The 19,666-nt window shown below is 35.0% G+C and overlaps 1 protein-coding gene across 50 annotated transcripts in view; it reads left to right on the forward strand.

Moving 5' to 3' along the window:
• The window catches only part of MIPOL1 (mirror-image polydactyly 1), a 381,371-nt gene that overhangs the window by 97,326 nt on the left and 264,379 nt on the right, over positions 1-19,666 (forward strand). For all 50 annotated transcript variants that reach the window (XM_054665977.2, XM_016926017.3, XM_009427716.4 and 47 more), the window contains 2 exons: positions 13,240-13,273; positions 13,533-13,703. In XM_054665977.2, coding sequence (XP_054521952.2) covers positions 13,240-13,273; positions 13,533-13,703 — 205 coding nt within the window. The remainder of the gene's footprint in view (positions 1-13,239; positions 13,274-13,532; positions 13,704-19,666) is intronic.

Raw genomic sequence — 19,666 nt, forward strand, 5'->3', positions numbered from 1 at the left:
ACATCTAATTGGTGTAACTGAAAGTGACGGGGAGAATGGAATCAAGTTGGAAAACACTCTGCAGGATATCATCCAGGAGAACTTCCCCAATCTAGCAAGGCAGGTCACTATTCAACTTCAGGAAATACAGAGAACACCACAAAGATACTCCTCAAGAAGAGCAACTCCAAGACACGTAATTGTCAGATTCACCAAAGTTGAAATGAAGGAAAAAATGTTCAGGGCAGCCAGAGAGAAAGGTTGGGTTACCCACAAAGGGAAGCCTATCAGACTAACTGCTGATGTCTCAGCAGAAACTCTACGAGCCAGAAGACAGTGGGGGCCAATATTCAACATTCTTAAAGAAAAGAATTTTCAACCCAGAATTTCATATCCAGCCAAACTAAGCTTCATAAGTGAAGGAGAAATAAAATACTTCACAGACAAGCAAATGCTGAGAGATTTTCTCACCACCAGGCCTGCTCTACAAGAGCTCCTGAAGGAAGCACTAACCATGGAAAGGAACAACCGGTACCAGCCACTGGAAAAACATGCCAAATTGTAAAGACCATCAAGGCTAGGAAGAAACTGCATCAACTAATAAGCAAAATAGCCAGCTAACATCATAATGACAGGATGAAATTCACACATAACAATCCTAACCTTAAATGTAAATGGGCTAAATGCTCCAATTAAAAGGCACAGACTGGCAAATTGGATAAAGAGTCAAGACCCATCAGTATGCTGTATCAGGAAACCCATCTCACATGCAGAGACACACATAGGCTCAAAATAAAGGGATGGAGGAAGATCTACCAAGCAAATGGAAAACAAAAAAAGGCAGGGGTTGCCATCCTAGTCTCTGATAAAACAGACTTTAAACCAACAAAGATCAAAAGAGACAAAGAAGGCCATTGCGTAATGGTAAAGGGATCAGTTCAACAAGAAGAACTAACTATCCTAAATATATATGTACCCAATACAGGAGCACCCAGATTCATAAAGCAAGTCCTTAGTGACCTACAAAATGACTTAGACCCCCACACAGTAATCATGGGAGACTTTAACACCCCACTGTCAACATTAGACAGATCAACGAGACAGAAAGTTAACAAGGATATCCAGGAATTGAACTCAGCTCTGCACCAAGCAGACCTAATAGACATCTACAGAACTCTCCACCCCAAATCAACAGAATATACATTCTTCTCAGCACCACACCACACCTATTCCAAAATAGACCACATAGTTGGAAGTAAAGCACTCCTCAGCAAATGTAAAAGAACAGAAATTATAACAAAATGTCTCTCAGACCACAGTGCAATCAAACTAGAACTCAGGATTAAGAAACTCATTCAAAACTGCTCAACTACATGGAAACTGAATGACCTGCTCCTGAATGACTACTAGGTACATAACAAAATGAAGGCAGAAATAAAGATGTTCTTTGAAACCAACGAGAACAAAGACACAACATACCAGAATCTCTGGGACACATTCAAAGCAGTCTGTAGAGGGAAATTTACAGCACTAAATGCCCACAAGAGAAAGCAGGAAAGATCTAAAACTGACACCCTAACATCACAATTAAAAGAACTAGAGAAGCAAGAGCAAACACATTCAAAAGCTAGCAGAAGGCAAGAAATAACTAAGATCAGAGCAGAACTGAAGGAAATAGAGACACAAAAAACCCTTCAAAAAATCAATGAATCCAGGAGCTGGTTTTTTGAAAACATCAACAAAATTGATAGACCACTAGCAAGACTAATAAAGAAGAAAAGAGAGAAGAATCAAATAGACGCAATAAAAAATGGCAAAGGGGATATCACCACTGATCCCACAGAAATACAAACTACCATCAGAAAATACTATAAACACCTCTACACAAATAAACTAGAAAATCTAGAAGAAATGGATAAATTCCTGGACACATACACCCTCCCAAGACTAAACCAGGTAGAATTTGAATCTCTGAATAGACCAATAACAGGCTCTGAAATTGAGGCAATAATTAATAGCTTACCAACCAAAAAAAGTCCAGGACCAGATGGATTCACAGCCGAATTCTACCAGAGGTACAAGGAGGAGGTGGTACCATTCCTTCTGAAACTATTCCAATCAATAGAAAAAGAGGGAATCCTCCCTAACTTGTTTTATGAGGCCAGCATCATCCTGATACCAAAGCCTGGCAGAGACACAACAAAAAAAGAGAATTTTAGACCAATATCCTTGATGAACATTGATGCAAAAATCCTCAATAAAATACTGGCAAACTGAATCCAGCAGTACATCAAAGAACTTATCCACCATGATCAAGTGGGCTTCATCCCTGGGATGCAAGGCTGGTTCAACATACGCAAATCAATAAACATAATCCAGCATATAAACAGAACCAAAGATAAAAACCACTTGATTATCTCAATAGTTGCAGAAAAGGCCTTTGACAAAATTCAACAACCTTCATGCTAAAAACTCTCAATAAATTAGGTATTGATGGGATGTATCTCAAAATAGTAACAGCTATGTATGACAAACCCACAGCCAGTATCATACTGAATGGACAAAAACTGGAAGCATTCCCTTTGAAAACTGGCACAAGACAGGGATGCGCTCTCTCACCACTCCTATTCAACATAGTGTTGGAAGTTCTGGCCAGGGCAATCAGGCAGGAGAAGGAAATAAAGGGCATTGAATTAGGAAAAGAGGAAGTCAAATTGTCCCTGTTTGCAGATGACATGATTGTATATCTAGAAAACCCCATCGTCTCAGCCCAAAATCTCCTTAAGCTGATAAGCAACTTCAGCAAAGTCTCAGGATACAAAATCAGTGTTCAAAAATCACAAGCATTCTTATACACCAATAACAGACAAACAGAGAGCCAAATCATGAGTGAACTCCCATTCACAATTGCTTCAAAGAGAATAAAATACCTAGGAATCCAACTTACAAGGGATGTGAAGGACTTCTTCAAGGAGAACTACAAACCACTGCTCAATGAAATAAAAGAGGATACAAACAAATGGAAGAACATTCCATGCTCATGGGTAGGAAGAATCAATATCATGAAAATGGCCATACTGCCCAAGGTAATTTATAGATTTAATGCCATCCCCATCAAGCTACCAATGACTTTCTTCACAGAATTGAAAAAAACTAAAGTTCATGTGGAACCAAAAGAGAGCCTGCATCACCAAGTCAATCCTAAGCCAAAAGAACAAAGCCAGAGGCATCACACTACCTGACTTCAAACTATACTACAAGGCTACAGTAACCAAAACAGCATGGTGCTGGTACCAAAACAGAGATATAGACCAATGGAACAGAATAGAGCCCTCAGAAATAATGCCGCATATCTACAACTATCTGATCTTTGACAAACCTGAGAAAAACAAGCAATGGGGAAAGGATTCCCTATTTAATAAATGGTGCTGGGAAAACTGGCTAGCCATATGTAGAAAGCTGAAACTGGATCCCTTCCTTGCACCTTATACAAAAATTAATTCAAGATGGATTAAAGACTTAAATGTTAGACCTAAAACCATAAAAACCCTAGAAGAAAACCTAGGCATTACCATTCAGGACATAGGCATGGGCAAGGACTTCATGTCTAAAACACCAAAAGCAATGGCAACAAAAGCCAAAATTGACAAATGGGATCTAATTAAACTAAAGAGCTTCTGCACAGCAAAAGAAACTACCATCAGAGTGAACAGGCAACCTACAAAATGGGAGAAAATTTTCGCAACCTACTCATCTGACAAAGGGCTAATATCCAGAATCTACAATGAACTCAAACAAATTTACAAGAAAAAAACAACCCCATCAAAAAGTGGGTGAAGGATACGAACAGACACTTCTCAAAAGAAGACATTTATGCAGCCAAAAAACACATGAAAAAATGCTCATCATCACTGGCCATCAGATAAATGCAAATCAAAATCACAGTGAGATACCATCTCACACCAGTTAGAATGGCAATCATTAAAAAGTCAGGAAACAACAGGTGCTGGAGAGGATGTGGAGAAATAGGAACACTTTTACACTGTTGGTAGGACTGTAAACTAGTTCAACCATTGTGGAAGACAGTGTGGCGATTCCTCAGGGATCTAGAACTAGAAATACCATTTGACCCAGCCATCCCATTACTGGGTATATACCCAAAGGACTATAAATCATGCTGCTATAAAGACACATGCACACATATGTTTATTGCGGCACTATTCACAATAGCAAAGACTTGGAACCAACCCAAATGTCCAACAATGATAGACTGGTTAAGAAAATGTGGCACATATACAGCATGGAATACTCTGCAGCCATAAAAAATGATGAGTTCATGTCCTTTGTAGGGACATGGATGAAGCTGGAAACCATCATTCTCAGCAAACTATCGCAAGGACAAAAAACCAAACACCGCATGTTCTCACTCATAGGTGGGAATTGAACAATGAGAACACAGGAAGGGGAACATCACACACAGGGGACTGTTGTAGGGTAGGGGGAGCGGGGCGGGATAGCATTAGGAGATATACCTAATGCTAAATGACGAGTTAATGGGTGCCGCACACCAACATGGCACATGTATACATATGTAACAAACTGCACGTTGTGCACATGTACCCTAAAACGTAAAGTATAATAATAAAAAAAAAAATTAAAAAAATAAAAAATAAAAATTACTCTATGACATCCTACTTTCTTTACCATTTGGTTAAGTTGCATATTCTGTTGATGAGTCTATATGATGGGATAAGTAGATTTTGGTGTTCGGATTTCACTGTGCCATCTTTACTTGGAATTCCAATTTTTTAGATATTTTTTAAAAAGTGTAGAATAGTTTTATATTTCTAGAACAGTTGTGAAGATCATACAGATAGTTGCTGCATAATCCTCACCACTTTCTCTTATTGTTAACATCTTAAATTACCATGATACTTTTGTCACGGGGAGAATTCAGTATTGTTACATAACTATTAACTAAACTGTATACTTTCTTTGGATTTCACTAATTTTTCTCAAATATTCTTTTTATGCTCTAGGATCCTATGCAGGATTGGATTTAGTTTGTATGTCTCCCTAGCCTGTCCTGGGCTGTGACATTTTCTCTAACTTTTCTTGTGTTTTAAGACCTTTATAGTTTTGAGGCATATTGATCAAGGTATTTTACACAGAATATTTCTCAATTTGGGTTTGTCTCATGGTTATGTTGGGTTTATGAGATTTTAGGATGAAGACTGTAGAAGTGAGTGCCATTTTCCTCATGTCATTTGAAGGTTATATTTTCCTAATAGGATTTACTACCAGTAATATTAACCTTGATCATCTGGCCAAGATATGGTTTGCTAAGTTTCTCCACTGTAAAGTTACTTACCTCCATTCCTTTGTTCATACTCTACTCTTTGGAAGTAAATCACTAAGTACAGTCCATACTAAAGAATGAAGATGGGAGGTTGTTGAGCCCCACCTCCTGAGGGGAGAATACTTACATACATTATATGTAATACTTTAATACAGGAGATTTGTCTCTTTTCCCATTTATTCATTTATTCAGCCATTTGTGTCAGTATGGATTCATAGATGTTCATTTAATACTTTGGATTATAATCTAATACTGTGTTATTTATGTTGTTGCTTGAAATGTTCTACCTTTGTGGATTGGAAGCTCTTTCAGGTTAGCTCCTATAATTCTTTGACATGTCCCCATTCCTTTCTGTTATTTATTTGTTTTTGTTTTGAGACGGGGTCTTGCTCTATTGTCCAGGCTGGAGTGCAGTGGTATGATTACAGCTCACTGCAGCCTTGACCTCTTGGGCTCAAGCAGTCCTCCCACCTCAGCCTCCCCAGTAACTGGGACTGCAGGTACTCACTTGGCTAATGCCTGGCTAATTTTTAGAAATTTTTTTAGAAATAGAGTCTCACTGTATTGCCTAGGCTAGTCTCAAGCTCCTGGGCTCAAATGATACTCCTGCCTCAGCCTTCCAAAGTTCTGGAATTACAGGCATGAGCCACTACACCTGGTCTCTTCTGATTTTTGAACATTTTCTTTTTGGCATGGCAGAATGCTCCAGGGTCACCTTATGTAAGGATGTATAGAGCTGTGCCCCTCCAGTAGATTCAGTCATTCCTCCAAGGAACTCTAGATCCTTTTATTGGAAAATAGTATTAGAAACCAAGATCTGGGTATGGGGTGTGCCCTTTGTTGGGGGAGTATGACTACTTCTAGACCCTTTCTGCAGACAGAGTAGGAAATACACACATATATATATATATAGTAGTATCTTATACTATATATATGTGTGTGTATATGTATATGTGTGTGTGTATATATATATAAACTAACTGATGTATACACATATCTATATATATACTATATACACTAACTGATGTATACATACACATATCTCTTATTTATGCATCTATCCATTTGTATCTATATCAAGCTAAACATGAGTTCACACTGATGTTCTTAATTCTAATCCATTACCACACTGTTTATTCTAGCCTTCCCCTTTTGTTCATCTGTAAATTACTCTACCCAATGGTGACAAAACTGGCCCCCACCAACCACCATCTATTTACTTATTTGTTGAAACCCAGTATACATTATAACTCTTTCTGAATCATTAACCTGTACCTCCATGAGAAATAACTTTAGCAATGAGAATATACTATGTATAGTTGTTTTAGTGTTTAGGCTTATAGTTTCAAGACACCATTTTCCAAAATTACTTAAATTGGCTCCTTCCTCTGCCCCACCTCTTTAAGTTAGTTTAGGCCATATTTTTTAATGTAATTAGAGTTATTTATCGTAGTCTGCATTCTATCCTAGTGTCCTTTGATCTCCTAGTTGGTTTCTTTGGGTGCATACATTGATTCACTATGTGCTGTAAATATCTGTGGGTTTTGACAAATGGGTAGTATCATGTATCCAAATTAGTTCTGCCACTTTAAAATCCCTACTGCTTCTTCTACTCAAATCTTCCTCCCTCCCCAACTCTGTGGCAACTACTGACCTGCTTTCTTCCCTTAATAGTCTTTCCTTTTTTAGAATGTCGTATGAATGGAATCATACAATATGTAGCCTTTTCAAATTGGCTTCTTTCATTTAGCAGAATGCATTCATGTTAATGCATTAATTTATGTAATGTTCTTTTTTTCTTGTTGAATAGTATTCCATTGTATATTACAGTTTTTGATTCATTCCTTTGTATAAAGGATATCTTGGTTACTTCTTTTTTTGGTGATTTTGAGTAAAGTTGTTCTAAGTATTCACATACAGGTTTTTGTCTGGACATATATTTTCACATCAGTTGAGTAAACCCAGTAGCAATACTGCTGAATCATAAGTTAAATCTATGTTAATTTTATAAGAAACTGCCAAATTCTTTTCCAGAGTGGCTATACTAGCAATGAATCAGAGTTCCTGTTGCTGTATATCCAAGGAATATACAAGCATTTGGAACTATTGTTTTTGTTTTGTTTTGTTTCTTGTTTTGGATGTTAGACATTCTAACAGGTGTGTAGTAGTATCTTAGTATTTTTATTTGCATTTCCCTGATGACAAATCATATTGAGCATCTTTTTATATGTTTATTCTTCATCTGCATATCTTCTTTGGTAAAGTGTTCAGGTATTTGATAGTTTTTCAAATTGGATTATTTTTCCTTGTTGTTTAAAAGAGTTGTTTATATTCTGGATATAAGTCGTTTATCAGATATGTGGCTTGCAAATATTTTCTTCTAGTCGATGTCTTGTTTTTTTGAGTCTCTTAGTGTGTTTGGCAGAACACAAGTTTTAAATTTTGATAACACTTAAATTTTGATAACATTAAAAAATCTTTTTTTTTTTGCTTATGGACATTCTTATATTCTACCACCATTTGTTGGAAAGGCTGTCATTTCTACATTAAATTTCCTTTGCACCTTTGTCAAAAATAAGTTGACTATATATCTGTGGGTTAATTTCTGAATTTACTATTCTGTTTCATTAACCTATATGTTGATCCCTTTGTCAATATCACATAATCTTGATAGTGAGTCTTGAAATCAGGTGTAGTCTTCCAACTTTGCCCTTTTATTACAGAATTGTTTTGGCTATTCTAGATAACCTTTTTACAAAATTTCAGTAGTATAGTCATTAAAACTTTAGAACTCTTCTTTGGAGATTTGCAGGTACTATAATGTTCAATTTATCAGGCACCAAACAGTGGTATATTATATTTACATGCAATTTATGTTCATAAATTTTATTATGTAAATCAGTCACCAATTTTATTCATGAGATTTGCTTCTAAAAAGATTTTTATGCTTTTAAAAAATCAAATTGACCTCCAAAAGACAACAAATCAATTTTTCATAAAATGTCACAACTCTTTTGAAGTAGGTATATTCATGTTTTATAGATGAAAGAAGCTTAGAGGGCTAGACTACTTGGCCAAAGACTCAAAGTCAGTCAATTACACATTGTCAGAATGTCTACCTCAGATTTACACAGGCAACTCAAACTTAGCATATCCAAAATGAAACTTATTAATTCATTCTTAAAACCTGATCCTCCTCCTTAATCCCTTATTCTGATCAGTGTTACAACCATCTGCCTACATATCCAAGCCAAAACTTCTTCCTCAGAACTTCTATTAAACTGATATTTTATTTGGTTTATTCTATCTCTTTAACTAAAATATTTAAATTGAGCCTATCATTCTTCCCTATTTTTTACCCTTCATTGCATATCTACTTTAATTTATACATTTATTTGTTACAGTTTTTATTAAAGTATATTGAAATTAGTGTTCCTTAAGACAGAATCTTTTTCATTTTGTCTTTTAGAGTATTAGTATTAAGGGAAGAATGGGAATGGGAGAAAAGGAATGCATTCAATTCTCAGGCTTTTCTTTTTAATTCATTCAGTAAATATTTATTGACTATACTGTGTCAGGTACAGTGCTAGTTGCTGGGGACACAGCATTATGGTCAAATTGACTTAAGTAAATAAGTAAGTAATTATATAAATGCTTAAAACAATTAACAGTTAATCTGAAGAATTTTTGGTTCCTAGAAACAGCTTACAAGAGGGACTCCTTCTGTATCAGAGTCTAGGAGTTCAGGTAGGGGGAAGAGTCAGGGAAGGCCACACATACCAAGCAAGAAAAGCAACAGCAACAAAGAATATTATGTCAGCATAGTATCAGATGGTTCTATGAGGTTCTTTTCTTTTCTGCTGAATCTATAGTTTCTGAACCGTCAAGAGTGTGTTTTAGACTACATCTTGATAACAGGACCAATGCATAACTGTTTTTGCTTGACTGAAAGGTATATTTGGGGGCATCGAGTATACGATAAAATTATATAAATCGTTCACATCTTTTAAAAAAATTCCTAATTTTTGCTTCCTATAATCTTCAGATCCTTTGTTGTCTTTTTTCTCTCATCTGCTTTGCTACTTCTGATCTACATTGTATCTCTGTTACAGTGTCTGCTTTGTCTTATTCTGCCTCTCTCTGCTTTTCTTTACCCCTTGGCTTTAATGCTTTTTCTCTTTTTTGGCTTTTATCAAAAACTAGGGAAAAAAATAAAAAAGGATTCAAGTTAAAATTACCTGCATATACATACTCTTATACACGTTTGCATTTGTATACTTCAGCTTTTCAGATCTTGATACCTTTTTTTCAGTCTCTTTGCTATTGTTGGTACTTTTTTAACATGTTAAGTGTGGTGGTGTGTAGAAAATGAGAGAGAATAAAAGCAAACAAATCAGAATTTTCTGATTAGAATAAAAGCCAACAAATAAGAATTTTCAGAAAAATGTGAAATTTGTTTATCATTGGAGGTCAACGTTTGGCATCTTAGGATTGAACAAGGTGAACGACTGTAGTTTCAGAAAAGAAAAAGGTGATATTGACTGATTTAGGGATAAATCAAGAAATGCGACATTTCACGCATGGATCTTTTCACTTAGAGTGCAAGGATGTCAGTCAGAATTTGCATGGTATAGGAAATCAATTGAAACTTGAGCCCATAGACATTTACTTCAGCAAAATTCTTACTAATTATCATGACTATGTCAAGTTAGACTGTTGTAGGCATAATTTAAAGTTTACAAAAGGTTGAAATTCTTTTGTCTAATTGTAAACCCCATATTAATGAGATATAATTTATAGTTCATCAGATATATTTCATATAACACCAACTATTATTTTAAGTCTTTATTTAAATCAGTAAAGTGTTATGTGTTGTACATACCACTAGTAAACCTTAGTACCTTCCCCAAAGTCATTTTAAATAGAAAATTAAAGCCATGTATAGCTGTTTCAAATCACCTCTTTTCTGAAAAGGCAAGTTGTCTAAGTTTTGCGTTGTTTTAAGTGACACAGTATGTGATATACTTACTGTAGACCTGAATTTCATTTTCTGAAAATTATTTTTGTTGATTCCTAATCTTTAACTAGATATTGAATGATCTAGCTTAGAAAATTATGGCAAATATTCCAAATTGGCACTTAACAGTGCATTAACATCAAAGATCTAGTCTCATTTTCCAACACTCTGTATCAAGGATTTGCAAAGTAAGAACTTATGTTGAAATTCAGCCTGCTACCTGTTTTGTAAATAAAGTTTTATTGGGATACAACTACACTTGATCACTTATTGTGTATGGCTGCTTTTGTACTATGGAGGCAGAATTTAGTAGCTATGATAAGAAAGCATATGGTAAAGCCTAAAATAATTACTATTTGGCCATTTGCAGAAAAACTTGGCTGATCCCTACTCTATATAATCTACTTGAGACTAAATTATGACATAATCTATCTTTAATATCTGTGATATCCATGATATTTCCTGAAAATTTTAAAAAAATACAAGTAGAGAAATACAAGTATCAACTTTTTCTCTTTCCAGATTCATGTTTGTATTGAAAGTTACTTGCATCTATGCAGATTTTCAAATCTTGAAGTAATCATTTTTTTATTTTAACTAGCTATATATTTTTTTCCTGGCCATTTATCACTATAATTATATCAGTTATAAAGAATAATAACAAAACAAGATTGAGATCCAAATGCTAAGTGGCTGACTTAGCTCACTTACATCCTGTGTGTCAGACCTAGCACAGTAGCCTTACCAAAAACATACTTGAAATTCACTTATCGGCAAAATGACAAGTCAGTATATATTATGTGCTTTTAGCAGCAATCACACAAATTATTTAAAGTCTGAATACTAAATTCATGTGCCAGGGATCTGGAATAGCCCTTGATAAGAACTTTTGATTCTGATTTTTAAAAAATGTTTAAATTATTAGTAGGGAATTTTAATATTAGACTAAATACAATTATCTTAAACCTTTCCTATTGAAAGCTGTTAATTTAAAACGTTTGAACTCTTCATCTTCCTCTCCTTAAAGTAATGCTTTACATTGCAATGCCTGAAGACAGCCTTAAATATTACATAGAAATTCCATACACATTTTTTTTGTGTGTTGATTATTTGGAATATACAGACTAGGTAACCTACTGTTATTTCCTTCCTGGTCATATAAAATTCTTTGAAACTAAAAATAGAGATTTATAACCTTGGTAACTAAATGTCTTTTGTTGTTGCAAAGGTTCCAGAGGAATCTAACAGTCCAAATATTTAATTGTCCTGTATCTGTTCACATTTTAAATCATCAAGGTTAACAAGGTAATTGTGAAGTTTATAAGCATTTTAATTGGATTTTATTGGGTAGCAGCCATAATTAGATCTTACTTTGATTTTAGCTAAAAAGAATGGCAATAAAAGATAACATAAGATAAATATTTCTCACCACATATAACTTCCTTAGAAATCGTATTTAGCCAACCAATTACTGCTGGTTAAATGCCACTCATTTTCTTCAAATATTTTCACTATGATAATAAATAAATGTAAGAATTTTATTATCTTATACTTTTCTGTTAGGTTTTTCAATTAAGATGAAAAGAAGTGTTTATCTTCACAATTCTTGTAGAGCAAACTTTTGTTAGGCAGCATCTTTGAAAATTGTTCATTTATTTTGAAGAAAAAAAGATAAGAGATGAAAGTAGTTACCCTTCTTGAAACGTAAACCTAAGTGGATGTTAGTTGTTTGAGATACACTGAATTATATATAACTTAAAATTACTGTACCTTCCTGTTAACTGATACTATTTATGTCTAGAAATAGCTCTTTAATATATGTGTATATATTTTTTCTGTTAAAATACTAAGTTCTAAAAGTACTACTTTTCCATGAGTGTAGTAATTTTATCCAGTTATGAAGTTTGGAACCATTTTATGGCATATTTATTAGGTGTCTTCTCTTATCTTTGGCTAGTATCCTATTTTATGGTAAATGTCAAATCACAGGAGCACAGAAACGGGGAAAACTTGAGAAAACAGAAACTTGGATATCTAAACTTTTTAGTATAATTTTAAAATAATTGAGATCCTTTCTAGAATCTATACCTTTTCACTAACACATATCACAAATTTTCTTTTAATTACTTTGAATGGTTGCCTAAATTATATTATAGACATTTTGTAGGTAATTTAAAACTACTTTCTTTACCTTTACTGCATTTCTTTAATTTCTCAACATCAGCAAACATTTCAGTAGCCACTACGACTCTTAAAAGACAAAATGCATTTCTGAGGGGAGCCAGTTTGTATTTTTTGTCTTTATGTTGAATAATTCTACATATATTATGAAGAAGAAAATAACAGTCGTCTAAAAATTGTGGTCAGCCTTCCTATGCATTTGTTTCATAATAACAAATAGGTAACAGCAAGAGATTTTTACTTCAAATTTAGTGTAATTATTTGTCATTGCTTTTAAGGGAACATAGTTAAACTTTGTAATAAAAATACTAGCCTTGTTTTACTTATGATGGTGTCCAAAAAAAGAGAGGAAATACAGTTTCTGATAAAAATGGAAAGTCCAGGAATAAATATAATGATGAGAATGAGTGCTTTTATCACTGGGGAACTTTCTTCATCTAAGCACATATGAACAATTGATCCTTGTAGTCATATATAGCAGTAAACATTAATAACTTAACAGTCTGAAGTCAGTGCAGAAGATATGGAGCATTATTGAAAGATGGAGTCGAGCAGGTGGCACTTTAATATGTTCAGTGTCATGGTTGACTCTAAAGACTAGTCGAATGAAATTACTTGAGGTTCTAAAGATTTAAAAAGCGAACTCATTTTGCTGCACTAAGGAAATGCTACTGATCAGGCTTTCTGTGTCCCTTTTTTCTAGGCTAGAAAATATTAACCCTGAAGAAAATGACATGGTAAGCCATTCTCTGAGGAGATTTCTTGATGTCAGTCTTATATCTTAGAGGCTTAAGTTCAATTGAGTGGGTTTCAAGAACTAAGATGTGGGAAAAAGAAGAATTGACACACTAATAATGTACATCTTTGCTGCAATATGAAAATTCAATAACTTCACTCAGTCAATTTACAATTCACATGTGCCTATTAATTAAAACCCTATATTAAATAAAATATATTAAAACTTCATGTCTGACTAACATATAATGGTGTTGGTAGACATTACAGGAATTACTGAACAGAATAAACAATGCAGACACAGGGATAGCTATTCAGAAGAATGGAGCTATAATTGTGGATAGAATCTACAAGACCAAGGAATGTAAAATGAGAATAACTGCAGAAGAAATGAGTGCACTAATAGAAGAACGGGATGCTGCCTTGTCTAAGGTAACTCTGCATATATCTGTAAAAGCATATACTTACCATTTTCCTCTCTCTTTTTTTAACCATTAAAAACTGACTTTGGCCCAGATATTCTTAATTCACATTAATTTTTAGCACATAATACCACAGTGATTAGCCATATTAAAATAATTATGTATTTTATTATACTACTGTTCAAAATATGAAACCTCATTTTAAATAAAATTTAATGCAGTCTCATTTCTTAATAAAATTAAACTTGTTTTATTGCAGACTAACTTGTTATAGAAATTGTTATATTTTTTCAACTAATCACTTTTATATGGGACTTCTTACTTAAATTACAGTTTTCTGAAGGCTGAGACTATGTCTATATTACTGTTTTATTCCCAGTGCCTAATTCAGTACCTTTTAGTAAACCTTGATTAATGGATCAAAATTATTCATGTATTTTTTTCTGAATGCTACTTACACCTTCCTGCTCTACCTGAAACCTGATTACCTCCCTCAGGCCACTGCTTCCAGTGCAGTCCTTTCAACTAGTGGCTGTGCTCTCTCTCATACCAGTTATACCACTGGGCTTGGAGGCTTGTTTCTTGTTATTTTATTTATTTATTTATTTATTTATTTATTTATTTATTTATTTATTTATTTAGTGTGTGTGTGGAGATTTGGTATCACCTTGTTTCCCAGGCTGCTCTTGAACTCTTGGCCTCAAGTGATCCTCCTCCCTCGACCTCCCAAAGTGTTGGGGATTACAGGCATGAGCCACCACACCTGGCCTTGTTAGTGTTTTCAGATCAATGTCTTTTTCACTCCCTAAATACCTCCAGCTCTGAAACTCATGCATCAGACTGTACCACCCAGTGCACACTATTGTTGTAGTCGTGTACACACTTCTATGTCACTTCTCTTGTTTTGTTAAAATTTTTGGGCCTATTCCAATGTCTCTTTCTTCAGCCTACTCCTGTCATAATTCTTGGTGATGTAAATTCCTATGTAGATAATCCTTTCAAAAATTGCAGCCTCTTATTTCCTAAATTTCTCTACTTTAGTCATTGTGTGCTGCACACTGTATCTGCTATCTGCTCTGTGGTCATACTCTGTTCCTGGTCATTCTGAGTCTCAATGTCAAGCTTCCCGCTTTCTGACTACCAGCTGCTATCTTTCTAGCTCATTCATGCTAGAACTCTGACTCCAGCATTTTTTTTTTTTTTTTTTTTTAGACAGAGTCTTGGTCTGTCACCCAGGCTGGAGTGCAGTAGTGTGATCTTGGCTCACTGCAGTCTCTGCCTCCCAGGTTCAAGTGATTCTTCTGTCTCAGCCTCCTGAGTAGCTGGGACTACAGGTGTGCACCACCAAGCCCAGCTAATTTTTTGGTATTTCTTGTAGAGATAGGGTTTTGCCATGTTGGCCAGGCTGGTCTTGAACTGCTGACCTCAAGTGATCCACCCACCTCGCCCTCCGAAAATGCTGGGATTACAGATGTGAGCCACCACGCCTGGCCTCAGCTTATTTCTATCAATCTTACTAACTCTTTTCTGTCCCTCAAACCCCTTATGTCCTTACTCCCCCACCCCAACACACACACATCTGGCTTAAATTCCATAGCCCATTATAATTATCGCCAACTTGCACATAATATACCCTCATTTCTCTTTGCCCTCTTCCTTTGTCCTGCTCACCCAGCAAAATCAAAATCTAGTTAAATGAATCTCTGTATCTGTTTTGTATCTTCACAGCTTTGTAAGGCAGGAGAAAAATCACACAAATTTACTGACTGTACTTACCTTAAATCCATGACCAACTATTAATATATTCGGTTAGGTTCTTAGTGTTGCCTGGCAACTTCTTGGCCTTTTGCTTGTCTATTCACTCTCCCCTCTAGAGGACTATTTTATCTCTTCTTTCTCCTTAGTTATCTCACCTCTCCTCCCAGTTAAAAAGATAACTTCTGCATGCCCACAGCCATTTCATCTACTAGCCTACCTGCATTTGCACCCATGTGCTCTGCCTTTTCTACTTTACTTTTTTCTAACTACATGCTTCTATTTAAAGACAATCTCTCTATTTCCATACTAGTTCACATCTTTTCTGGCCTTCACAAGGTGATCGCTTAACCACTTGTTCCTTTTCTCTCCTACTTCATAAAATGTTTGATATTAGTTCATTTCCATTGCTATCCAAAATGCCTTACCACCTCCCATGGAGGCTGAGTGGAAGTTTTGGTAAGTCTTGGCCTAGTTGTGGTTCACCCCTGTATTTTGGATGAGGCCTCCCAAACTGAGAGCTGAGTATTTAGAAGGGCCCGACTCCTGGACGATCCTGTATTCTAGTGTGTGTTTGTTTCCTTAGCACTGGAAGACTGTGGAAAAACTCAAATATTTTTTCAGAGGTTTGAGGGCTTAGCTTTTTAACTTAAAGACCTGTAGAAGTTTGGAATTTGGCAAATGATTTGGTTCAGAAACAAGTCTCAAATCTCCATTTTGTCACTTCAGCCCTGAATAGCTGTCAAAAGCTTGGGTGGTTTCTCTGTCTTCCAGCAGGAGCTCTTTGCCTAGTTAAAGCCTGATTTCTCAGTGTTTTCCCCATACCTAGAATATGACACTCTCAGGGGGAAAAAATAACTGCAGATACTCCAGTCCTTCCTCTCCAGTTAACTCCTCTTCAGAATCTTAGACACTCAAGCCATTATTGCAGCAACAGCCCTCTGATACCTTTAGGCAGATGATTTTTGCATTAAATCTGGCTTTTCTTGTTCTTGAATGAAGCATTCGTTCACCACAAATGATTCCATGCTGTCTAGACATGGAAGTAAGTTAACTAAAATAAGCACATAGAGCATAATTAAATTGACTGCCACTCATTCCCTCTTCCTATCTTTTCTCCCTCCACTGACTTTCATGGTATAAAAGGATAAATAAATAAGAAGTTAACATTTGGTAATATTTGCTGACAAGTTGTTATGTATAAATACCACCGCACTATATTTATGGTTATGTTTTATGAGAAAGGAGTTGTTTAGTTATTTTAATTTGCTTATTTGCAAGCCCTCTGGCTCAATAAATACTCATTTTAATTTTTATGTTACAGTCATTGTATACTTACACTTTTGAATTATTGTCTTATATTTCTGAATGGAATCTTTCTTTAACTTTGATTTTTTAAAAATAAATTTGTTGGAATAGTTTTAGATTACAGAAAAGTTTCAAAAATAGTACAATATAGACAGCTCCCATATATTACCCAGTTTTGGTTTTCTCTAATTTTGTTATCTGAAATCATTGTGATATGTTTGTTAAAGTTAGGAAACCAACATTGGTACATTAGTATCAACTCAACTCTAGATGTTATTCAGAATTCACCAGTTTTCATTAGTGTCCTTATGTTCCATGATCCAATCCAGGGTAGCATATTGCATTTAATTGTCACGTCCTTCTAGTCTCTGGTCTGTGACAGCCTATTCATCTTTCCTTGTATTTTTTTCCTCCATAACCTCAATAATTTTGAAGAGTACTGCTCACATATTTTATAGAATATCTCTGAATTTGGGTTTGTTTGTTTTTCTCATGATTAAAGTGAGATTTTGAGTTTTGGGAAAGAATACCACAGGGATTTTGCCTTAATTTAATTTAATTAACTTTTTACTTACTCTGAGAATGGATTCTCACTCTGTCACCCAAGCTGGAGTGCAGTGGCACTGTCTTGGCTCACTGCAACCTCTGCCTCCTGGGTTCAAGCGATTTTCTTCCCTCAACCTCACAAGTAGCTGGTATTACAAGCGGGTGCCACCACACCTGGCTAATTTTTTGTACTTTTTTAGTAGAGATGGGGTTTCATCATGTTGGCCAAGGTGGTCTAGAACTCCTGACCTCAAATGATCTGCCCACCTTGGCCTCCCAAAGTGCTGGGATTACAGTTGTGAGCCACCTGCCCAGCCTTGATTTTAAAGCTATTATTTAGCATCAGACATTTTCTAATTATGTCTTCTGTATAGTGCTAGGAGAACTTTAGTCACATTCCATATAGATATTAAAAATTTCAGATTCAGTTATAATTTGTTGACTTTGATACACTTGATATCTTACTTTATTTTTCAAATCAAGTCAAAATCATTTATTTACTTTAATTGACCTAGTTAAAAATGTTATCTTTTTCAGATAAATCCTTATACTGTTTATTTATCCCAAATTGTTTTTTCATTTCTCTTCTATCTCAAACTGAGAGCCAAACGCCTTAAAGTCTTTCATAGAATTAATTTAAAAATTATAATTAGCAATTGCTTGATCAAGGAATTATCTTACCAACCAGTCCTCTATTCTTTCTTTATCATTTTTTTGGCCAATTCACACTTCCCTATTTTATTTGAATTGTAGAAATATCTGGAATCAGAAGATAAAGCTGTAAACTTCCATTTCTTCACTATTCTCCTTTTCCAGGATCTTTCAGATTATTACTCTATACAAACAAAAAATTTAGAATTTTAATTGGAAAGATTTTTATAGAATTATAGAATTTTAAATTTCATAGGACCTTAGGAGCCATCTAGTTAAATTGTTCACCAAATTAAGGAATCTGATCTGTCACTAATTTTCACTTTAGTCAAATACCCATCTTCTCTTAATATCTAGCCATTGGTGTTAGAATTGGTCTCAGAACATTTGACAAATAAATCATATTGTATCAAATATATTCAAATATTTATCAGTAATGTCCTAAGTCATGAGGGCTAGGCTTAGAAGCACAATTGGACTCAGGTCACACATCAATAAGCAACAGAAAATTATTGAACTAGCCAGGATTGGTGATTTATTAGCTTTGAGGGCTGACTTTATTGGGAGATACAGTAATTCAAGTAATTATTCCTAGATATTCTGGCAAAATTAGGCTAGCTCTGGGCTATGTTTTACTTATAAGGGTATACATAAATGGGCAAGGCCTGGCACCTGGAGACTTTGGGTCTTATTGTTATTTGTAGTTAGAAGGATAATATTGTAGAGCTCTTCATTGATTGGACCCTTGCTGGTACCTAAGTGAGGGGCCCAACCCCTGAGACTTGAATAAGTCAGGTATGAGAATGGGGGTAACTGTATGGACTTTAACCACATGGACCACTCAAAACAGAAGGCAAAAGTCTTGTCATAGTAACTTAGAGTACAGCAGGTATAAAGGAAGAAAGTGGTAAATTCTTTATGTACATGCGTGTTTGGACTCTATTATAGACGTAATGGAAAATATGCTATGACTCTTCAATGAATTTCATTGGCATCGACTGATGAGAATGGAGCTTTGATCATATTGCCAGGCTTGATTATAATTAGTTCAGAAACTATATGAAAAGGTGCATACAGGCTAAAAACTTCTAGGAGCAAAGCACAGCAAGGCAAAGCAGAAACTAGCACTGTTTCTGCTTTTCAGGTATTTTCGCATCCTTCAACCTTTCCTTGGGTTTCCTTCTACTTTTGTGTCTTCTAGGTGTTAGTTTCTTCTTGCCTGTTAAGGCCAAATCAGTGATCTTACATTTCTGTTTTCTGAACACTATACGGAGAATCTGAACTCATCACTATTTTCTAGAAATGAGTCATTCTATATATCTAAATTTATTATCACTCTTTTAATTTCTGTACTCTTGTTTCTTGGTTTTATTGTTGAAAATATTTCTAAGATATTTATATTGCTCCTTTAGATGAAATATAATGAGCACACCTTTTGTGATAATTTAGTGGCTTATTTTTTTTATCAAATATTGTAATGAAAAGTACAGATCCAGAGATCTTTCATGTTCAACATTGATAGAAAACCCATGGAAGAATCAAGGGGTAATTAAAGAAATTCAGCTTAACATTTCACTGTTCAGATTCCTTTACCAATATAGGCTGCAAGCCTATACCAAGCACCAAGCTGAAGGAGTAAACTAAGTAAGAGGAAGACATGAATCCAATCTAGTGATGTAATGAAGAAAATTCTAGGAAGACTGCTGAAGAATG

Source organism: Pan troglodytes, chromosome 15 (assembly GCF_028858775.2).
Source record: "Pan troglodytes isolate AG18354 chromosome 15, NHGRI_mPanTro3-v2.0_pri, whole genome shotgun sequence".
In the NCBI taxonomy this organism is placed as follows: Eukaryota; Metazoa; Chordata; class Mammalia; order Primates; family Hominidae; genus Pan; species Pan troglodytes.